The following is a 24,619-nucleotide window of genomic DNA, read 5'->3' on the forward strand; positions in this document are numbered from 1 at the left end:
ACCCCAAAATCGAGTATTGGTGGAGCTCTATTGGGCTATTAATTATAGCAGATGTCCTTTTCATGATATGACATATCAAAATGTATGTTGTAGATAAAGATCCATAGATATGCCTAATTTCATTATGTAGCATACTTGTGTATTTTTTAATACAATAGCCCATTACATTCCTATTCCACAATAAAACTAGGCAATGTTAAAACTATTTTCTGACAAAAGGTTGTGTTTTAAGTGGCTATATCTGTGCGCTTGCAACACTGTCAAGTATCTAGCAGCGAGGTGAGAGGTTTGTAAACACTGCACATCCTGGACTAAACTAATGCTGGAGGGCAGTGACGTCACAGCGATATGTTTACATCTACATTTTGAAGCCGCGTGAGGACATGCTGGTTTATTTTTGCTGTGGGCGAGAATTTGTCTCCAAAAAATGTTCTCCATGTATTGACATCTCGACGACGGTTTGAAGACAAACGTCTCCATTAAAGCATTTAAAAAAAAGCTCCACCCCCCAAACTAGGAAATGAACCGTCCCTCTGTTCTGGATCAGCTGAGTTTGAGGATCCCCGCCCCGCTGTGGCTATCACCTCCGGTACTTGGATGTTTAGACACAATCATCCATCAGGACAATAACAGTTTTGCTACCTATTTTCTTCTTGCGTGAATAATGCACCATGCTGACTGGACTGTCGCTTCTTCGAGTCGGACTGCTTTGAGCCAGCGAGTGTGCCGTGGCTCGTGCTGAGCTTATTTCCCAGTTGGTGAGTCATTTATGCACCTGATAGCTAGCTTTAATTTGGTCTACGGCGGTGCTGTCATATATGCTGTCTTCCCATTAATCAAAGTGTTATTCTGTTATTTCCCCTGACCTTCAACATTTAACTATGCAATTGCAATATTTACGTTAGGCCTACATCTTTTTTTTTTTAATGGCTAGCTATAGATATCGTCGAGTTTTCCCTAGTTTAGTTAGTAGCCTTAGTGCTATTTCTCACGGTGGCAGTGATGTTATTATCCAATCTTTGGTCTAAAGTCGTGCAGTTACGTAATACAGTCAGCACAAGACTGTACTGATGCCACAGTTTAATCACAGGCCAAAAGCTGCAGCAGCCAACTGTCCTTTGGCCACAGTTCATGTTGGAGCCTACCCTCTCTCTCCCTCTCATTTGCTTTATCACTCCTGGACACTTGTCAAATTAAAACCACTGCTGGAGGTGGTGGTGTGTCAGTCAGGTGACACAGTCCACAGGAGGGCTTGGTATTGTGGTCCACCCTCAAAGCACACAGAAACAGTCTAGATAGAAATGCATGGTTTTAATCGCACTTGGCTATACTGCTGATGCATACAATGATGAGGAAGCGAGAGTGTGCATTAGTTCTTGCTTGGGCTACACAATTTGATTATCTAACTTGACACCTGTGATTACGGTGCTTTTTAGGATCGCCATTTGCTTGCAGGTTTCACACAAATAAGTTATTTATATCTGCAGTGAGAATTATGGTCCATCATCCAAAGGCTGTCGGCTGAGACAAAACATTGGAAAGTTTAATCCGCTGGTGTCAGGGATTTCACAAATACTGCAGTCACGAGTCCTGCATGTGGCTTTTATGGATTACAAGTTTATGTGATGTCATTAGTTAGAGATGAATGACCACGTCTGACCAGGCACATGTTGTGACCAGAAGGCCAGATGTAAAAGGAGTAAGGGTCAGTAAAATAGGTGTGTGAACAGAGAAAATATAATCAACTGGCTATTATCGTTTTGGTCAGTCAGATATTGTTGGTATATTGTTATACGATTTCTTCAAACTCACTATAATTCCTACTAGTGTCGGCCCCCAAAAATCCTTTCCTTGTTCATGATCCGACCTGTTGAAAGTGTCTCTCAATCCCTCTCTTTCCCACAACAATTAGTTATTATTATTATTATGTGTTATTATTTATTTTGTTATTAATTACCTTACTATATAACTGCTTCAGGCAATGTGATGCATGCTACCATATTCATTGTTTTTAGATTTGTTTATGACTTTCTTAGTCTGTAAAATGCCTTGCTTATTTTATGATTAAGCAACAAAGAACCCACAAGATAATAAATGGACAAAATCTGCTATTTTTTGCATTTTGAAATTTAAACAGACAGATGCTGGGAATTTGTTTGTAATTCATAAATGACTCAAACCATTAATCAAGAGGTTGCATTTTAGTTGATTTTTGAGTCCTTTTGTGAAATAGGCTGATCTTTTGGTCATTCGTCCAGAGCTCTCTGCGACACGTGTTGTTGGGTTAGTCCACGGTGGTAAAGCTCCTCTCAGCTCAGGCACAAAGTGTCCAGATGTTTGTGCTCCTCTAATCCTGCCTTCCTTTCCCCCCACTCATCTCCCTGTTTAGCTTTATTCAAATGCAGCACACACACACACACACACACACACACACACACACACACACAAACACCACCGTCTATGCCATGTGATTGAAAGCAAGAAAGCTATTATTTATAGTACAGTATCTTTAGCAAATGGGTACTTTGTGTCTAATTGTGTTGTGTTTTTTACCCCTAGCCCAAGAATGGTTATTTTCCTCTTTAAATTCTTAATTTAGGAAATTCTAAAGCTGCACTTATCAATATTGATTTAAGCAATGACTCCAATGGCTACATTTAATGGAAAAGAGGCAGAATGAGTCAACAGAGAATTATCACGCAACTCACCTCCCTTCTACAGACCTTTTTTCAGTATCCAGCTCATTTGTTTTGTTTTTATGTAAACACTGTTTGCTAACAAGTTGGATATGACAATACTACTGGGAAGTCATGCATCAATTGTGCCCCAGGTTTGCCCCCAAGGATGTTCTTAAAAAGCTATTAATGCTTCTTAAAATATCACTGTGTAGACAAGAGCTGAACAAACTGTATCCCTGTGTGTGTTTGTTCCCAGGCCATAACTTGTTTTTGTCTGGTAAAAAGTACATGCAGGGCCACTCAGTTTGTGTTAATAGCACTCCTCCTTCCTCCTCAGACTGAGAGACAGACGAAAACTAAATGAGGACTTCTGTCTCCATAGCCTCAGAGCTTGCGTAATGAATCGGTGAGAAGCTAATTGGCTAATTTTATTTGCCACAAACAGGCCTCAGAGGGAAAGAGTTATCCAAAAGGTTGAAGGCAGACGGATAATATTGCAGAACTGACCGTTCTTGTGAGTTTGATAAACGTACTCTCCCTTTCTTCCAAACCACATGTGTGTCGTGCCTCCTTCCTTTCCAGAGATAGTAGCTGAACATGCTGGGATCAGACTGATGCATCATGGATCCTGAGGAGTCAGAACTGCTGAATGACTACCGTTACCGCAGCTATGCGGCGGTCATTGAAAAGGCGCTGCGAAACTTTGAGTCTTCGAGTGAGTGGGCAGACCTCATCTCCTCACTGGGGAAGCTCAATAAGGTAAAGTAGTCTGGTGCACAGAGTGGAAGAGACACAGTAACTATCTTAGTTCAGGCTGCTTAAGTCTCCAGATACAATCATGATCCGTGGTCAATATTTAACAGCTGACAGCTTCCCAGCTGCTATGTGTGTTTCACTTATTATATGTTATGAGGAAGTTATGTTTATTATTGAGACTCTCTGTCTAGCTCTGTTATAAAACCTTATCACCCAAGTATTCTGGCCATTCAATATAAGCAATAAATGAGTCACTTTTGTTAACACATGCAGACCAGATGTTTACTTTGGAGTGTCTGTGCGTTTGTTGATGCACATATGTTGGTATAAAAAATGTAATATGTCACACATTAAACTGTACTATTACAATTAGCACAATTATTTTTGTTGGTTTAATTGGGTGGTTCTGACACAATTTAATTCATCTTTCTGGTGAATGGCCCACCCTTTCTCTCAGGCCCTGCAGAGTAACCTACGATACTCCCTCCTGCCCAAGAGGCTGATCATAGGGAAGCGTCTGGCCCAATGCCTGCACCCAGCTCTGCCCAGCGGAGTACACCTCAAGGCTCTGGAGACCTACGAGGTCATTTTCAAAATCATTGGGACAAAATGGCTGGCAAAGGATCTGTTCATATACAGGTGAAGAAACTGGCCTAACTGTTTGCCTGTTTCCAGTAGAGAGCTCATTCTGTGTGCAGCCTTTTATGATTGTGTTTGTGTCTCACTGCTTTACAGCTCAGGACTGTTCCCGCTGTTGGGCCATGCAGCCATAGCAGTAAAACCTGTGCTGCTGACATTGTATGAGCGTTACTATCTCCCGCTGCAGAGGGCTCTGCTGCCCAGTCTTCAGGCCTTCATAACAGGACTACTGCCGGGCCTGGAGGAGGGACTGGATGTTTACGACAGGTACACGGCACATACTTTTCTGTTTGTAAGGGGAAAGAAAGAAAGAAATTTCAAAAATAATTTGGGTTCTCATTTTTTAATTTAAAGTGATACCTTTTGCCTTGTTCTCTGTGCTTACTCAGATATGTACTGTATGTAAATATTTCATCCATGATCTGTCAAGTTTCACAGTTTATGTAACACTAATTAGAACTGTAGTGCTAGCAGGGGCCACAGCTTGACAGTATCAGAGTAGAGTATCAGAAAGTGCTACCAGTGAACAAAAGTATCAAGAAGGCTCAGCTGATCATGAGTTTGAGTTTAACAACAGAGTGAGCAGCTATTACACTGACAAATACCTGTTTTAGTGTTGTTTCAATATTTTCTGTATTTGGGTAATTTTGAGTGAGTCAGATGAAACCTTAGTCACCCAGACTTCACCTGTACACTGCCTGAACGGTACCTCTGAACTAAAAAAAAATTGTATCAAAAATATAGATGAATGTTTGGCTGATTTGTTAAACACAAGTCCATGAGTTCTCTCCATGTTTCCTCTCTCTCTGCCCAGGACTGATGCATTGCTGCTCAGATTGTCAATGCTGGTGGGTCAGCAGGTCTTCCATGGTGCCCTGTGGGGCAGTATGCTGGTCAGCCCCATGGTGCGACTGCCCGCTTCAGTCTTTATAGTCACACATTTTGACCACACAGTGTCCATGCTCCAGCAAACGCACATGCTAGGCTACGATCACCGACTGGTGGTGAGTGTCTGTGTTTGTTTGTCTCATTGTACACATGTCATCATCTTTTTCAATCTGTCTGAATATCTGAGCTTCTCACCTTTGTGTTTAGGTGAAGGCGGTGTGTCTTTCTCTGCAAGATTCCAATGTCCTGGTACAGAGGAACATGCTTGAAATCCTGCTCTACTTTTTCCCCTTAGCTACATGCCTGGTAGGTACAAACGTAAACACACGCACTTCCACTCTTTTGTTAATGTCTCCCTTTCCACTGCTGAAATCAAGTCATTAAGACTTTCGTTCCCATCCACAATCATTAAATTCAGGTAATTAAAGGTGTAGTCATCCATTTTGGGGAATACTTGTTGACAAAATCACTTTGTCAAAATCAGTGAATGTATCCTCACGATCTGCTACCTGAAAGTACTGTGTGAACTGAACAAAAAATCTGGTGTGAATACACAGCATAGGCTCTGTAAACGGAAAAGGGGGATGTAATTAAAGGTGGACCCACTGTAGCTAGCAACATGCCCATTTAAAGAGTCTAGGCTTGGTATTAACACTGGACATGTTTTGAGTGTGCACACAGTACGTACACGTTGCGGTTAGTGAGGAGATATTCACTGAGTTTGACAACAAGCTACTGTCAGCAGTCCAATATTTTCTTATATTTGTTCTAAGCAAACTGCTGCTGTTGCTGCTGCTTGGAAATATTGTGTGGCTGCTTACACTCTCCAATCCTCCATTTAACTTCTTTTCCAACGATTATATAAACTGCCCTGTCATCAAACTCCTTATACTTCTTTGTTGTTCCTTGGCCAAATGTTACTATTGTGTGTTATTGGTTTAGGACCAAGTGGAGGGCAGTATTGCTGTGACTACTGAGGACATGATCACAGTGATGGCCGCAGCCTCTCTCACACTACTACGCAGAGACATGTCCCTAAACAGACGCCTCTACGCCTGGCTCCTAGGTGCGGATTATTTCAAATACAGTTCAGTAGTGAATCCAATGTTCAGTTACTCATTTAAATTCAGTATTGTTTGCATCCGTGTATTCAGGGACAGACATAAAAGGAGGAAGTGCCACAGAGGAAGATACAACTTCCTACTTCAACCATTACTCAAAATATTTACTTGAGCAGGTAACACACTCACACAGATACCATAAATATATTCATTTATATTTGAGTGTTTTAAGTGTCTGCACATCATTTCTATCTAACTCTCAGCAAAATAAGTGTATTTCCCAAATTGTCTAAATTAAGTGTGTTCATTTGAACAGGTTTTGCATATTTGTCACTTGTGTCTCCTTGTCTGTTTGTATCTGTGACCTCAGGCTCTGATAAACATCCTCAAACAGAAGAATGACTCAGAAAATGTTATTGCACACCTCCGGCCCTTTCGCATCATCATGAGTCTGCTGGATAAACCGGAGATAGGTTAGCAGCGCTGTAACAGTAACAGTACACAAACATCGCTCTTCAAAATGCTGAATCACTTGATCCACCACTCTTTTGTTAATGTCTCCATTTGTTTTTACTGCGATAATGATGACAATATTTGTGCTAAAGGTCCAGTGGTTTTGAGCAGTGTGTTGTTGGAGGTGGTCCGGGCCTTCTACAGCTACTCTCTTGGGATGCTTGGAGAAGAAACCATCACCAGCCCGGGGCTCTCAGGCAACCAGCTAGCCAGGTGAGAGCAATAGATTACGGATGTTCAGTGGTAAAGGCATATTTAAACTGAAGGTGACAGCATTTCAACCGGAACACAAAAAACAAATTTTGCTTTTCTTGTGTTTTTTTATTTTATTAGCAAGATAAAAGACAATAAGAATGCATCGGAGATCATAAAGACGGTGAATATGCTTGTGAGCTCCATGAACAGCGAGTACCTGTGGGAGTACATGACTCAACGCTTCTGCACAACCCTCAGGTATGGGAGAGACTGACAGTGACACACGACCATTCATCATAAATAAATAATTATGCATGTTTAACACTGATACACAAACTGTTTAGATGTTGACTCCACAATGTTCAATGGGAGACGTCAACATTTGAAAAGTATACAGTTTTCTCGAGCAAGGTGGTATTTTGTGTTATGTGCCCCCAACGCAGCCTTCAAGGCAGCGCTAGTAAAGGTTACGGTTAGGGGATAGGGCCTTCCAGGCAGCGCTGCCTTGAAGGCTCAGATGGCGGCGCAAAACACCATTGAGCCAAAAATGTCTGAATAAAATAAAAATGTCATGAATGAAGATATTCAACATGAGGTATCAGAAATGTGGACTTTTCTAATTGTTTCTGAAATATAAACCCAACAGGATGCCAGTTTTTATTTCTCCATCTTTATTCTATAGTGACACAGATGAGCCACTAATGACTCCTCAGCAGGATCTCGCTGGTCACGCTGCTCCATCTGTCACGGAGATGACCAATCTCCTCATCTTCCTGCTTGACGTTCTTCCTCTGGTAAACAACTCACACACACACTTGAACACTATTCGTTCCCTCTCTTTTGAAACAAAGTTGATGTTAAGGTGTTTATCAAAATTTCAACAAATAACACACATAATGAAACTACACATAATGTTGTTCAATAATGTTATTATTTTTAAGAAGATAAAGACTCCCTCTTGTACTCAGTTGCAGTCTAGTTTTAACAACAAATAATAATTTTTGCCTTGACTCGTACACAAGTGATGTCCTACATTTCTATTACATGTTTTGATTTTTACCATGATTTTGTAGGAGCTCCATGCCGACATCCAGTCCCAGTTCCTCCCTGAGATGCTTAGCACCATGCTGCGGACCCTGCACAGCCACATGGACTCTGTTAGCCTTGAAAATGTCACACAGTGCCTACGCGCCTGCTTCAAGGTCCTGAGTAAGATCCAGATGCCTGTTGCTTATATGGACATGGAGGCAGAGGAACACACGGAAGACACAGAGATACAGCCACCGATGGAGGATGTCAAACATACTCCGGTAATGAAATGTTACAGTTTGAGCCAGTGTGGTTTCTTTTTAAAGGATAAGAACAACAACAATAATAATAAAAATGTATCCATTTATATAGCACTTTTAATACAAGGAATGCAAGCTCAAAGCATTTTGCAATATAGAAATGACATGCATGCATTATAAGAGTGCTTTACATTGATATAGAAATGTAATGAACATATGAAACCGAGATGGAATACCATAAAAAGAAAAATAAGGTGAATAATAAAACACACTCGATTAAAGAAGCAAATAAAACCAATAAAAAAATAACATTGATGATAACAGTCAAAATAGGATCAAATAAAGTAAGAACGACTCCACATCCGTTTTACTCGAGTGGTGGCGATTTGAGACTTAAGAAGCGAAAAACTCTGAAAAATCGAATCCTCGCTCCCTGAAGCATAAGCATAACAACCCCCCCTCTCTCATTTTCCTGACCAACACAGGATATTGTTTGTAAGTGTGTATCATCGTATCCATCGTTCTTTTAATCTAGGTTCTAAACAACAAAGATGTTGGTGTTAATGGTCACAGTGAAGATGAAGAGCTGAACAACAGAGATGGAGAAGGAGATGCGGGCGAGACTGCAGACAGTATAATCCCAACGCTCCGGTCTGAGGACAGCGGTTTGGGGATCAGTGCCTCGCCATCAGAGCAGCATCTCCCACCAGGGCTGGAGGAGGAGGAGGGCATTGGCAATGAGTGTGAGGGAGTGTGGAGGAGAGGAGGCAGTGTGGACACCATGACCAAGTGTCTGCAGGAAATCCTGGCCTACATAACCACAAGGTAAACTAGTAGTGAGTGATTATTAACATTAGCTGGAACATACTGTACATGGGCCTTTTTTTTAATAGAGATGCACCGACCCACTACTTTTCAGCACGATCCGATTCCGATATCTGGGTTTTGGATATCGGCTGATACTGACACTGTCCGATGTCATAATTATTATACATTTCTTTGTTGGTGGTGGTTTTTAAGTGTAAGGTTAGGAAGGCTTAACAACAAATATACAAAAATGCATAAAGGTTTATCTGAATTGCTTTGAACGGTTTGATAACAGAAGAACATCAGAACTTAACTTTTTTTTATAGCTACATTTTTATAAAATATGTGCTTTATACATCTATGGTTTTAAAATATAATTTTCTTTCATGGTTAAGATAATTTCGATTTATTTTATTGAATCGGAGTTGTCTGTCCGATATCCGATAGATTTCAGCCATAGCGGATCCGATACTGGTATTGGATTAGATCGGTCCCATCCCTACTTTTTGTTAACTGTGATTTCTGCACATAATCAATCCCACCATGTTTTTCAGATACCTGCTAGTTCAGGTGGAGGATGTCAGAGGGCCGGAGGAAGATCCATCCCATCCCGAACCATCCGCTGCCTCTGCAGATCAGAAGACTATGTTAGGGGGACGGGAAATTAAAGACAAACTCACTGAACTGTTCACTCCGAACAAATTTAAACCCCGCGCCTCATCCGATGTCCGCATGTCAACAGCCCCGCCGGAGAAGAAAAGGGAGAGTGGGCATTTGTGGGCGGCTGGCTACATGCCGCGGAGCAGGGCAGAGATCTCCGAGAACTGTAGACAAGCCTTCACAGCCACCTGCCACCTTCTGCTGGAGTGCTACACCTTCCCCATCTACCTAAGTGAAGAGGAGACCTTGGCTCTCCACACAGACATGTTTGGTCAAAAAGGTCAGCAGCAGCACAAAGTTGGATTGCAATCTTCGGGCTATGTTTCTACAAATACATTGTGACCACCCTGTCAGTTGCATGGGGTAATCCAGGCAGGGGTTGAGCATTACTCTAGAAATTAGAAAGAAAAATATTTCAAGATTTTATCATTTAAGATCCAGAACACTGGATCCTACATTTCCCATATATAATACAACTGATTGTATTTTTTTCTTTAAATCTTCCCTGCTAAATTGTATACCCGCATCTGTCAAATTCAAATCTCAAATTTAATCTGGGATAACCCAGATGACAGGATTATAATTGAGCCTCAAGAAGAGTTAACTGATCTTTAAAAGGGTACATGTAACCCACAGATAGCGAATGCATTTTGTTTTGTTTTCTCTAGGTGGTGACCCAGACAGCCTGCCAGTCTGGTTGAGGTCTATGATGACCCTGTGCTGCCTGTCCAGGGACTACAACATCCAGCACACTGCAGTGGCCTCCCTTTTGGAACTCATCAACCATTCTCAGTCCTTAGCATTGGTCATCCAAGACAAGCACAGACGCTACCAGACATCGGACTCCAACCCTCTGAGTGGCCGTCTACAGATGGTCACTGTGCCACCCATCTACCCTGCTCTGCTTCGTGCTATAGAGGAGGGCACAGATTTCTTTCAGGTTGGGTTATAAAATAGATTATTTATTTTTTTTATGTTAGTGTTACTTAGAGCTGTAATGTTGTATCGTCATGCTTACCTTTTTTTCTTTTGTTGTTGCTTTTTTGTTGCTGTGACTCAGAGGGTGTCCCAGGTACTGTGGAGCCAGCTGGACACAGAGCGGAGAGAGCAGCACATCTCCTGTGTGGAACTCTTCTACAGGCTTCACTGTTTGGCTCCATCAGCGTCCATCTGTGAAGACATCATCTGCCAAGCACTAATGCACAAAGACAAGGTGAATTTGCCTATGCACACACGGTGAAGAACAATTTAATATTTTCCCAGCGTCTTCTAGAGGTGTCAGTTAAGCAGGGACAAACAAAAAATAAAGGTGTGTCTTGTGTTTGTCTGCCACAGGCTGTGAGGCTGGAAGCCATGCACCGCTTCACGGTTCTATGGCATCTGACGCGAGAGATCCAGACCAACAGAACCATGTCTCTCAATCGCTCCTTTGACCGGTTAGTATAATAAAAGTGGTGCACAGTTAAGCCAAATGGAAGGTAGTGGCTTTAAGAATGTGGTATCACTATGTATCTGTGTAATTCTTTAATAATGAGAATTCTGTGAATCCTCAATATAAGTGTCACGGCTCCTCTTTTAGTGGATTAACCTGCAACACAAGGGTTTCAGAGGTGCAAAGATGCAAAGTGGGAACTTAAATAACAATGTTGGGAAAAGTTCAACTTGATGCAATGTTCTATGGCATGCAGAGTCAAACCTCCGACAGCCCAAATGCCCTCTCTCAACATGAATATATTTCTTAATGTGATGTCAATGTAAATAACATGATGAACACTACAGACTGTAGACATACAGTATTTAGACAATGCAGCTGCAGATAAGATAAGAAGTAACATCCAAGACATATCCTGCTTCTCTGCGTCTGTAACCTTCCCTGGGAAACTCTGGGTGTCTCAACAGTTTGACATATTTTGATAAAGGCATGTTTGTGTTTTTGGGTTGGGATCCTTTATTTGGTTTTTGGCAATATACATTTCTTTTGATGCCACTAATCGATTGGATTTGCCCATAGTTCACTACAGTTTATGAAATGAGACCCTTTTAAATAAATGATCAGCCAGACTCAGTTTAACTATGAGATAAATGATAATGTTCAGCATGTTAGCATGACAGCATGTTAAATAGTAGCATGAGTTAATCTTAAAAATAGATAATTGTTGAACCTTTTGGCATGTGTACATGCTAATTTAGGCAAACTAGCATGCTTTGGTGACAATGACAACACACAGCTCAAAGTTGAATCAAGACTGTGATGAGCTGGGCCGAGATAATTTTTTGGATCACCTAAAATAGCCAATGTACAGGAGAGAAACCCTTTTGGGAAACAGTGGTTCCCTTATGCAAACAATTTAAATGTGTTGCCCCACTTGTGGTAAATATTTAAGGATAAAAAATTCCTCTCTTCTTATTGTTTCCAGTTTGTAATGAGCAATACAGCCTGATCAAGACAATATAAAAGAAGTTGAGTCAGGCTACTTTTGTGGGATTTGTTTGGGTCTTGACCAGAGCTTAAACTGTGTGTCTCTTTCAGGTCTCTGTGTGTTGTGGTGGACAGTCTGAGCTGTACAGACGGCTCCATCAGTGCAGCAGCTCAGTGCTGGCTGGTCCGGGCTCTTTCCCTCAATGACGTCATTCGGATCCTGGAGCCGATTCTCTTGTTGCTGCTTCACCCATCCACCCAGCGCATTTCCATTCAGAGCCTCAAACAAAATATCACTGCTGGTAAGTGCATCAGTCAGCAATGTATGTACTGTGTATGTTGTAAGTGAATATATATTTTTTTTATCTAACCTTTATTTATACTCAAGATATCATTGAGGAGTGAGCCTCATTTGCAATGATGTCGAGAAACAAAAACAACAATACATACACAATATACAATGCAAATACATCAAATACACAACAAGCTGGTAAAGAGAAGCATTTTAGCTAGAGGTGTAGAGTGGCTGGAAATAAAATAAAATTGGTAAAAGTACAATACGGCCTAATTAAAACAGTTACAGTTAGAGTTTGGTAGATTTAAGATAGTATGTTTAAATTGGTTAAAGGATATCATCATGGTATTAATTTTAATTTGTTGCTGTAAGCTGTTCCAGGAGTCAGGGGCACTGAAGCTAAAAGCTGTCTTTCCAAGCTCAGACCGGGCTTGTGGGACACAAAGCTTTAGCATGTCAGTGGAGCGGGTCTGATAAAGCCCATCTGAAATTTGCAGCTTTTCTGTTAAATAACGAGGAAGCTTCCCGGTCAAGGCTTTGTAAATAAAAATGTGCCAATGTGCGTCACATCTTTCTTTAAGAGATGACCACCCAACTTTTTCATATAAAAGACAATAGTGTGTGTCATAAGCATCTCCTGTGATGAACCTTAAAGCAGAGTGAAAAACAGAGTCTAGGAGTTTAAGACATGAATGTGATGCGTGCGGATAAACCACATCACCGTAATCAAGGACAGACATGAAAACTGCCTCGATAATCCTTTTTCTACTAAATAAAGGAAAGGTGGTTTTGTTCCTATAAAAATAGCCACATTTTTGTTGTAGTCGACAAACAAGATATTTTATATTAAAATTAAAAGTGAGTTTATCATCCAACCAGATGCCGAGATATTTATATTCTGTGACTCTTTCAATTAAAAATCCATTCTTTATAAAAATATTGAAATCATTCAAATTTGTAGTTCTTGCTCTGGAGAAACACATTTATTTGGTTTTGTCTGTAATAAGAATAAGCCTGAGGTCCACTAAACAGTCCTGCAAGGTTTTAAAAGAGCTTTGTAGGTTCTGAATAGATTGGTGCACCAAATCAGAAATGCAGTACTGTGTCGTCAACATACAAATGTGCGTGACAGTTTTTTAGCGATGAAACGCTGTTGTTATTAATATAAATTGTGAATAGGACTGTACCCAAGAAAATATAATAGAATTTAATAGTAAGTGAAATTCTTTGGCTTTGTGTGTTAGGCAACCTGAAGGTTTTAAACTGCAGAAGTCGAAGCTCCACCAAAACGTCTGTGACAGCTGCAGAAGCGATGGCCACAGAGGTCACCACCTTAAATCTCATGAACATTGTTGACCGGGAACCGCTGTGGGAGGAGCTGGACAGCGGGCCGGAGTTGGCCTTACAGCCTGACACAGCACCGGTGTCTAGGAGTGAGAGTGTAGAGACGGAGGAGGAGGACAGAGAGGTGGAGGAGGATGGAGATGGGGCAGAGAGTGAACACACTGAGTCGGCTGACACCAGTGGGGCCCAGGCCTCCACTGAGAACTCCAGCTCAAACTCTGTCCCCTACGGCAGCATGGAGGAGGGAGGACTAGGAGGCGTGCTCAACGGCCTGCGGCGGGCTGAGTCTGAGCGCACGCAGGCCTCAGACTCTCTGTCCAGTGAGGAAGAGGAGGATCTAGAGCTGGAGGCCATGGCCAGGTCACGCCTGCTTAAACAGGAGCGTGAGAAGAGGGAGGCCATCGACTCTCTGTTCCGCCACGTGCTGCTGTACCCGCTGGCGGGCGGCTGGCGCCATCTGCTCCAGGGCCTGTCCCTGCTGGACAGCCTGCTGAGGAGCAGCGCAGAGTGCCCTCTGGTGGACGCCCTCTCCTCCACCTCTCTGGACACCAGCTCGGCAGCACACTTAAACCTGGTCTCCAACCTCATGCAGCGCCACCAACAGGCTCAGGATGGGAACAGCTTCTACGGCGGCCTGCTCTCCCCGTCCTCCTCCCCCTCCGTTCCCCCCTCCCTGCTCATTGAACTGCTGGTGTCCCTGTGTCTGCGCTTCCTGCGCTCCAACTACCCCGCCTATCTGACCCTGGGCCCTCCCGACCTGAAGGGAAACAGAGAGGTGCAGGTGAAGAGTGTGGAGGTGCTGATCCGCATAGTGAACCAGCTGGATTGCATGGCGCAGAGACAAGACGGCAGCTTGGAGCCCATCAGAAGACTTCTCACCAGATGCAAAGTGCAGCAATATGCCCTGCTGACGCTTTCCGCGTCCATGTATGTCAGCCAGAGGGATTCAGACAAGGGACCGCTCAAGTGTGTGGAGGCGCTGGATGAGCAGGGAGGCCTGTCGGAGGAGAGTCTGGTGAATCTCGGTACAGGAGGCGGGCAGGAACAGTTCCCCTTACAAATGGAATTACTGAAACTCCTCCAGGCTCTCATAGTGCTGGAGTACCATGTGTTGCCTGGTGGGGCTGTCTCTGCAGCTGGGTCAGCAGGGACAATTGGAAAGGCCAGCGGGGAGCCTTGTGAATCCCCAACCGCCAGCACCCCCCTGGCTCGTGAGTGGCAAACCGCAGTTCTTTTTCAGCAGTCCATCAAGGCAGCCCAGTATGTCCAAAGCCACCCCATCACAGCCCAAGGGATGTTTGTTTCTGCTGCGGCCAGGGCTCTGCAGCCACACTACGGCTATGCCATGCACCCCCACTGGGTGTCACTGCTCTGCTCCTCTCTGCCGTACCTGGGTCGCTCACTAGCCATCATTGTGGCTCCACTCATCAGTCAGATCTGCAGGAACTTGGACGAGCTGGTCAAGCTTTACGAGCACGATGGAGGAAAGACGAATCAGAGGTAAAAGACTGAAAACGCAGGCTCTACAATACCCAAAATTATTTTTAAATAGTAGAATTCAGACACTCTTATTTTTGTATCATTATGGATTGAAGCAAAACTGTACGGTTGGGACAGTATTGTGCTTTAAATGAAATGTTTGATGCAAGTTTTTTTCTTCTGATCAGCCTGAGTGGTAGGAGGGAAAACATTGCCCCTGACTACCCTCTGACTCTGCTTGAAGGCCTGACGACCATTACACACTATTGTCTAATGGACAAAAGGGTGAGGAGTGAAACACACACACACACACACACACACACACACAGTTATGCACTTTTTATACCTATGAGTAAACACCCATTTATCTCCCTCTGTCTTTCAGTCCTTGGTTGCCTGCGATCCTGTGGATGTCCGTAATGCACGCAACGCTGTGATGGAGGCCCTGCCGCACATGCTCAGTAGTATGGCGTTGTTATGGGGGGTGATCATAAGGGAAGAGCATCAGAGGCGTGCATCCGACTCTGCCCAGAGCAGCAGACACACTTCAACATCTGTGTACTTTAAAAGCACCAAGGTTTGCCTTACATACAAGCATAGTTTTTGCATTTTTTAAACAAAGTGTTGATCCTGTAATATGCTTTCACATTCTTTTCAAATTTAACCATGATGTGCATAAACTTTTATTTTTAAATATTATCCATCCACGCTGTGTGCATGTTTAGATCTTACGGCAGCGTATACTGGAGTTCCTGGTGCCTCTCACTGTGCAGTATGGGGTTCAGATCATGGCTTCCCTGGGAGCAGTGTGGAGCAGGAGGAAGAGTAAAAGGAGACATAAAAACAAGGTAAGGGCTGCAGTGTGTGGCTCCATCACATCTATCGCACTGAAAGGCCTTACAATCATCAACAAATTCCTGTCTTCTTTAGGTCTTACCTGTGGCCAGTGAGTCTCGGCTAACCATTGTGGATCTGGTGAAATCTCTACACACCTTGCACACAGATACCATTCTGCACTTGGTCAAAGAAGTGGTGAAAAAGCCTCATCAGATCAAAGGAGAACAGGTGCACACAAAAATGCATACATGCACAAAAGTTTTGTTTCTGTAGTAAAAGAAAATCTTAAATTTTTGTAATGTTTTTAAACTTTTGTCCCCACCAGAAGTCAAGCCTGGTAGATATCCCCATGTTACAGTTCAGCTACGCCTACATCCAGAGGTAAGTGGGAAAAATAAAACGCAAGTCCCCAGCTCTTAATTGACTATTCTACAAATGCTTATTTTTCGTCATTATCTCTTTCTTTATGTAGCATTTCAGCTCAAGCTCTGCAGGAAAACGTCGCTCCGCTACTCAGTCTGCTCCGAGAGTCCGTTCAGCTCAACCTTGCCCCACCCGGGCACTTCTTATTATTGGGGTTAGTTTTTACACATTCAGTGCTTCTTCCATAGTCATACTCAATAGAAGTACCTCTACTAATGAATTGTAGACGTACTTCTTTCAGTTAGTTATTGCTTACCCACACTGTTTCATATCAGCATAAACACCAAAATAGCGCATGAATGCACTGCAGTCCATGTCTGTACTCACATGTCAGACACTCAATAGATAATGTATTTGATAAACATTTTTCCTTTAAACATTTCCTTTGCCATAATAACACTTTCATTATTGTTTTGTTGTCTTGCAGAATCCTCAATGACTTTGTTAATAGGCTCCCCAATCTGGACAATAAGAAGGACTCTAAAGACATGCAGGTATTATGCGTGATCTATTGCTTTAGACATTAGAGCGTATGTGAGACACTGACTGTGGTGATATTGATGGTGCCATTACGGTGCAGGAGGTTGCTCAGCGGATCCTAGAGGCGGTGGGGGGGATCGCAGGCTCGTCTCTGGAGCAGACCAGCTGGCTGAGCCGCAGCCTGGAGGTGAAGGTTCAGCCACAGGTGGGCCCTGAAGCAGAGGAGCTGGACGACGCAGACATGGACGGGGACCATTTTGGTAACTCTTTAAATAACTTTGAAATACTCACATCATGCATGACGTCATTCGCAATTCCAAAGCTACGGTCGTAGAATGTCCTTGTCCATCAGTCTGAAAATGGAGTAGAGACTACCTTTTTTAGTCTTTTATTTAATCAAAGATGACCACCAATGTCTGCTGAGTCTGGTACTGAATACAATACATACTTTTTTATACAGAAACAGAAGTCCATATTCTGCCCCAAGCTTACACCTTTCCACCATAATATTCCATATCAATGGAAACAAAGTAGCCGTGTGTACCACCAAGCACCGTTGACATGTCGTACTGGTTACACTGGCAAAGGTTAAGTTGGCAGCCCTAAGCTGTACTATTTAACATTTTCAAATTCAAGCATTTGGTCATATCATATACGGATGGGTCAGAATTTAGACAGAACTCTTGATTAACTGCTCAAATATCTAGTGATTAGGGTCAATGACCAAAGGGACTCTGTGAGAACAGTAGAGGCCTGGACGCTGGACCCCTACAGCGAGAGGGTCGTACTGGCCCCGTTACACTATCTGGGGCAGTTTCTTGGCATAGTATGGGGGATCTTGTCTCCTTAAAGAGAAGGGTAACTTAAAATCAGTCCAAAGTCATTCTGAGGGATCATTTTAAGCTTTATCCAACCTTATTCACAGTCACTGTTTTTTCTTCCCACATTTCCATGTCAGAGTCAGTGGCTCAAGCTAGCACCATGGTTTCCTCTTCGGCTCCGTCAACTTACAGCGTGCAGGCTCTTGTACTCCTGGCTGAGGTAGGGCTTCTGGGGTTATATTTTTATGTTCAGAGAATGAATGGGTGAATTATTATGTGTTTTTTGCCTTTTGTTTAACACATTTTCTCACTGTATAGGTCTTGGCACCACTGCTGGACATGGTTTACCGCAGCGATGAGAAGGAGAAAGCTGTTCCTCTCATTTCTCGGCTCATGTACTATGTTTTCCCCTACCTGAAGAATCACAGGTAACTACTGGTGCTGGACTTTATAAATGCTAACAGCCTTTGTCTTTCTGGCCTTGGTGGACTCCTCCTCCTAACTTGGGGCTTTTTTCCCCCTACAGTGCCTATAACATGCCCAGCTTTGAAGCGGCTGCTCAGCTGCTGAGCGGTCTGAGTGGGTATGCCTATACTAAAAGGGCCTGGAAGAAAGAGGTCTTTGAGCTCTTCATGGACCCCCTCTTCTTCACCATGGATGCCTCATGTGCTCACAGGTTTGTATGTTAGTTTGTTGGTTTGGAATTTATTACACACACACACTTCGGGACACACACACACACACACACACACACACTTATTGTTCTTCATCCTGTTTTCATCTCAGTCACCTTATGATTCTAGAATAATAAGATGCATATACAGTAGATTTATAGATTTGGTTATGGATGTGGACTAGGAAGGGAGATGGTAACTTTAATTCATACATTTGGACATAATCTATCTATCTGACGAGTTTTCATTTTAAGAGTGCTTTTCTAAGAAACTAAATGATATGTGAAATATGCCACAGCAAGTCTCGTCCAGTTGTGATAACTTATATTATACATTTAACTCAAAACCACAGTATTTTGAATCGGCTGTTTGTACTCTAATACATATTTTTAGGAGACGTTGCCTGGAAAATGTGCGAATTTAGGTGTTATTATGGTCATAGCAAAATGATCTTGCTGACAATGTATAAAGAAGTATTTTGAATACCTTTTACATTTTTTTAAAATAACATGACAAACAAATTAACTGGACATCATCCATATCTAAAATCCTCTGCGTGACTTCCTTGTGTTCTCTGTAGTTGGAAATCTATCGTTGACCACCTGCTGACTCACGAGAAGACCATGTTTAAAGACCTCATGAGTGAGTAAAGCCTCTAGGAAATGTGTGTGGGGCAATTGAAATCTAGAGTTGAGATCAAATGTGTGACACAGAATGTTATTTTTGTTTCTTTTATTGTTAAGATCAGAAAATAAATGCGGTGGAAAAGCGTTGCTGCATAGTCGTTGGGAATAGATATAATGTGATGGAGGGAGGTTGTATAAATAATCACTTCATACAAAAAAAGTATTGCTCAGGTATTCAAAGATGGAGGGGAACAGTTCAGACAAGAAAGTGGATATCATTTTTCTTTTTAAAACAGTGGTTGAAGTGATATGACAACTTAAAAATATTGTTTTCATTTGCTATTAAAAAACCTGTAATTTTTTTTTCTTTGTGTGTGCTGTAGGCATGCAGAGTAACTCCCTGAAACTGTTTGCTAATGTAGACCAGAAACCCATGCTGCTGAAGCGCCAGGCATTCGCCATGTTCAGTGGAGAACTCGACCAGTATCATCCATATCTGCCCCTCATCCAAGGTATATGTGTGGAAACTTAAGCAGATTTTTATGTAATTGTGTTCAATTTATTGTGAGGAAAAGACAATCAAATTGACAAACGATCATTAAAAACTAACACTCCCTCTCCTTTCAGAGCGTCTCACTGAGGCTCTGCGCATGAACCCTAGCCCTGCTGTATCTGCCCAGATTTTCCTCATGTTTCGCGTTCTCCTGTTGCGGATTTCATCCCAGACCCTTACATCTCTCTGGCCAATCATGGTCACAGAACTGGTAAGATGCCAGCCTATGAGAGAATGGCTTACTACGCCCAGCCAGCACTGTAGAATTGTCTATTATAATCATAATTTTTTCTTCACTGTTTTTCAGATTCGTGTATTTTCCCGCCTAGAGAAAGCTCTGCAGGTAGATAAAGACATCTCAAAGTGAGTTGATTATTTTTTTTTAGGTTTTTATTTCATCATTGTTCTGTTGACACGCCCACTCAAAATACTTTGTGTATTCTTCTTGTGTTCTCGTGTCAAACGTAGGCTGACTAAAGTGGTGCGCGGAGCCCTTGAAAGAAATGGACCGGGGAATTTCTCTCCGGCAGAGTTGGACATGTACCTGTCGGCCTGCAAGTTTCTGGACACCTCCTTGGCTTTCCCTCCAGAGAGGATACCACTCTTTCAGATGTAAGGCCCCAGTTCACAACAAAGGGACTTAAGAGACATGCTGACATAAATCGCTGTATAAGTTGTGGTATCACAAAAGTGTATTATCTTCCATCTGACCTTTTCTGTGTCACTATTGGTTCGATGTGCAGGTATCGCTGGGCATTTGTCCCTGAGGTGGATGTAAACCGCTACAATGGCCCAGAAAATGCGCTGATTGAAGACGAGCAAGAATGCACACCCCATGTTGTGAGAATAATGGAAGGCATACAGCAGCGATATGGGGTAAGCTAATATGTGGGTTAAAACAGTAGATTTCAAATCAACATTTTAAAAGTCTACACTCTTAAATGACAATTTACTTAAAGGCAAAATTGTTACCATTTAAGATGACAGTGCAAGTTATGGGATTGCAAGTTGCAAGCGATACTACCTAAGCTTTATGCTTGCTATGTCAGCCGCTACATAACACTGGAAAAACTAACCAACTCAAAAGATAAAAACCACATATGATTTTTTCTTTTAAAGTACGTGTATTTTAACACAGCCGTCCTCATTTAATACTCTGATATCAGCCTGGAATAAGGGCAATAATGCAATCTGAGGTGTCCATGTCCATATATAGAATATAAAGGAATTGGTATAAACGTGTTCCACAAAACAAAGCAATGTGGCATTCTTTCCTTTCTCCTTCTCAATGATATTACTAAAATGAGCTGTGCGTAGCCAGTCACTTCATTTTTTATGCTGATTACATGTACATTTTGGGTCCATTTAGGTGAACAAGACTCAAAAAGTGAGTCAACGTGTTATCATTTTAATCAGTATCCCAATGTAAACTTCTGATACACTTAATATCATGTTGACAAATGACCATGCAAAGTCCAAAAGTCATTCATATAAGTTTTTTGATTTGTGAAATGAACCACATCCCAATCTGATAATGATGTTCTGTCCTGCTGCTCCTCCAGACACTGAATGGGCTGAGTGAGGAATCTTCCACAGAGCCAGCAGAGTTCCCGCTCCTCACCCAACGCACCATGTCCTCCATCACCCAGCTTTTGCCTTTCCTTCGCACCCTTTGCTGTTCCTTCCAGGGCCCTCCCCCCCACAGCAACTCTGCGCCCCACTGCTCGGTAGCAGATTACCCAGCAGCAAGTCCAGACGCTGTCCTCAAGAGGCTAGAGCAAATCACTGAAGAAGAGTTCCTGGACTCCTTGGAGAGTTAGAATTCAAGCATCAAGCTGTCACGAACTAGCTCCTCTTCTCAAGCTTTCTGACCCCGCAGCCATATGAGTGGTATACCTTTTAAAATGGGCAATACCTAGTGATAATGTTGTATTGTGAACTCTGGAAAAAAAGGAACTGTTTTGGAATTCAGTTTTAAACGTTTTAACTTGTATGATCTCCATTTAATACATGTACCTCTAAAGGAGCTCTCACATTTAACTGTATTGGAAAGCCAAGGGACTTTGTTGTAGTTATTCCAATTGGCTATTTTGGATAACTGGGGAAAAAAACGTGGTAGATGTAATATTCATTCCTGGAGAATTCTCCTTTTTCTTTGGGGAGGATTGCGTATCATCTCGGTTGCAAATGTCACACATTGCATTTGTGTCACAGTGTCTAGTTTTGTGCTTCATGTAGTCTTGGACTGAAACATGTTGCCACTTAAAAGACTAACTTCAAATTATTAGATTTATTATTAGGCATGCACCTTGTAAAACAGTATTTACAGTAAATATGTTTAAGTTCGACACCAAATAGCAGATTTGGCTGTGAAGCACCCCATTAAGTATTCTTAAAAAATTTCTTTTGACTTTTTCATAACCTTAACCACACTCTCTAGCATGTGCATACTTACTGTATGTCTGTCCGACCGAGAATGTAAAGACTACAGTTTATGTCTGTTGTGCAGGTACTTTCTCTTTGATTGTTATTAGATACATCATTATGGGACTAAGATTAATGTTTCATGATTTAAGATTTGATGAGTAACCTACTGAATGGGATTTGTGTACACTAGGAAAACCCTTTCAAATGTTATTGGGTATACCTCGATAATGAAAATACTTGCTTTCCATTGTTGGTGTTCAAGGGAAAAAAATCTAGCCTTTTTTGTAGTTGTTTGTTGTTTTAACAACTGCCCGTTGTCTTTTTTTCCATAGTGCAGTAATTTATTTTGGATGTTTAAAGGACCATGTCAAGTTTTTAATTAACAGAAACAAGACTCATTAAATTAAACATTAAGCTTATTTACTCTGTTTTTGTATGTACAGTGAGTGAGTGAGTGAGTGAGACAGTACATCACACAATATTCAATGTCCCATGATTGTACACAATCATCAAAACATGAACTGGAAAATAGAAAATGAACTGGAAAATTAGGTCAAAAGTGATGAGTATAATCCAATTTTTCAACACTGCTGAAAAAGTCCCTTGCATATACGTAGCATGATTATTTTTAATTTTTTAGTCTTTATTTAAAAATAAATAAAAGTAAAGCAAGTATGACACATCATACAAATACAAATAACACAAAACAACAATATAAAGTGTCATAAACAATATTTATAAAATAAATGTATCGTCTCTGTCCGAAAAGGAGTGGGAGGAAGCCAAAGCTTATTTATTCCCACCCCTTATTCAACTGCTCAGAATGATCTGATATGAATGTATCAGCTTTAAACAATTATTTACATAATGTGCATCAAATTATTTATATTTATACAATACTTTAATATTCACAAAATGTTTTATGACGCTATGAACAAATAATGCACTCCCGGGTAAGAAATAAAGTTTTTTTACCAGGGGCTTTTTTTGCCTCTGTGAAATACGTTTTGGGGGCATTTTTTGTCATTTCTAGGGTAAATTTATAAAATGTTATGAAATATCTTGTTTTCTCTATCAAGATACCGCCAGGGCTTTCCACATCAAATTAAAAACGTTTTAGCATTGTTTTAATACCACTTCAAATGATGTTTTAGTAGATATTTTCCAGCATGGTGGACATTTTTTCGATATTATATGGGGGCATTAAAGCCCCTGTCAAATGAATTTCAAGGGAAAATAACAATTTTTCAGGGTCATTTTGCCCCGGGCCCCCGGCTAATGTCCTACCCTGATGCACTCTAAACAGATCGAAACAGGAAGAACCTCCTTAACACAGTGTTGCCATTGTTCCCGTTTTGCGCAACAACTAAAAACTAAGTTTGCTTAAAACAAAACAGCGGTTGTTCATATAACCAGTGTTGGGGAAGCAACTTGAAAGCAGAGCATGGCCTTCTTCACACTGGAAGAAGTTGAACTAAATCAGAGCTATTTATTAAATCTAGTTTACTAAACAATAATAAACAAAATAAAAATTAAATGTATATAACGTTCATAATAACAAATGTTATTATGTGTGGCTGCCTAACCAATGCATTACCTGGGCATGTCTTCACAGCAGGATGAAAGAAAAAGGGGCTTGTCAGTGGGGGTTTAATTAGGCTACAAGCAATGGCAATTTCATTAAAAAGGTATTCCGTTCCTTTTATGGCCAAACATGTTTGTACTTTCAGTAGTTAACTTTCCTACCGTGGCAAGCAAGTCATTTGACTGGCCTACTTTAACTATGCAAATATGTATTTGAAGTAGCCTACTGCAAAATGTAGTTAGCATTGCTTAAATAGGGCTACATGTAGCCATACACTGCTTAAAGGCACACTATAGAAATGTCCTTAAAAAACTAAGTATAGAGTCATGCAGTGGCCTATATAATAATCCCTCCTATCTGGCTGTATTTTGCATAGGTAGCATTTGTTGGTGTTGTTTTGTAAACACCCCAGCTCCTCACCTACAAGGCACAATGAAGCCAAAGGGGAGACTCTGCAGTCAAAGACACCACCACACATTCTAGTGAGGCATAAGTGATGATTGAGAGGGATTATTTTTGTGTGACTCGATACTTAATCTGTTAAGGAAATTTCAGCCTAGTAGGCCTATTGACGAGTGTGTCTACTTCCCGAGGAAGTCTTCCTCATACATGGTGGTTGTGTGTGTGTGTGTGTGTGTGTGTGTGTGTGTGTGTATTCTTAACTGGAACACATTGGTTCTTTGTTCTAGTGGCCTAGGATGTGTCATTTCTGCCTAGGGTATCATTTGCCATTAGGGAGAATCTGCATGCTATGCTCGGGTATGTGTCTGAAAGTGTGTGGGTGTGTGTGTGTGACTCTCTTGCAACTATTGCTCAATACCATTTTATTATATCAGCTCTTCACTGCGTGGGACTGATGCTTTTAACCTTTTTCATGTATCTGTAGTGTGTCAGCGTATTCGTTGATCCAGAGGTGTTGAAGGGAAATAAAAGGCTAAAAGATCCATTTTAAAGCTTATATATTTATTAAGTCAATTGAGTAAGCAGAGTATGCATGGACATGCTGGTTCTGGAATCACAGTCCACTTGTAGCTGGTCTACAAGTTAGCTGCAACCAACTTTCCACAGTAAGACTGGTGTTTTTAGGAAATACACAGTGAATAGAAAACCATATTGGATCGGTTGACTATGTTGAGGAGGCACGCCACAGTTAAGACTCAGCCGCTCCTT

The 24,619-nt window shown here is 41.6% G+C and overlaps 1 protein-coding gene across 1 annotated transcript; it reads left to right on the forward strand.

The window, feature by feature from the left end:
- Positions 1-628: 628 nt before the first annotated feature.
- dop1b (DOP1 leucine zipper like protein B) lies at positions 629-22,283 on the forward strand. The gene is made up of 38 exons (XM_080038376.1): positions 629-758; positions 3,261-3,437; positions 3,892-4,073; positions 4,170-4,340; positions 4,888-5,077; positions 5,169-5,267; positions 5,904-6,027; positions 6,116-6,198; positions 6,393-6,495; positions 6,628-6,748; positions 6,869-6,988; positions 7,413-7,524; positions 7,804-8,040; positions 8,555-8,844; positions 9,381-9,766; positions 10,155-10,426; positions 10,547-10,699; positions 10,822-10,922; positions 12,017-12,207; positions 13,445-15,044; positions 15,212-15,308; positions 15,409-15,600; positions 15,749-15,871; positions 15,954-16,088; positions 16,186-16,241; positions 16,333-16,437; positions 16,711-16,777; positions 16,864-17,023; positions 17,722-17,804; positions 17,903-18,012; positions 18,111-18,260; positions 18,839-18,900; positions 19,268-19,396; positions 19,512-19,648; positions 19,745-19,800; positions 19,906-20,049; positions 20,181-20,313; positions 21,000-22,283. The coding sequence occupies exons 2-38, from the start codon at positions 3,300-3,302 to the stop codon at positions 21,255-21,257; spliced, it is 6,870 nt and encodes a 2,289-aa protein (XP_079894502.1). The 5' UTR covers positions 629-758; positions 3,261-3,299; the 3' UTR covers positions 21,258-22,283.
- The last annotated feature ends 2,336 nt before the right edge of the window (positions 22,284-24,619 follow it).

The sequence above is a fragment of the Ammodytes marinus genome (genome assembly GCF_949987685.1).
Source record: "Ammodytes marinus genome assembly, chromosome: 12".
NCBI classification, from domain to species: domain Eukaryota; kingdom Metazoa; phylum Chordata; class Actinopteri; order Uranoscopiformes; family Ammodytidae; genus Ammodytes; species Ammodytes marinus.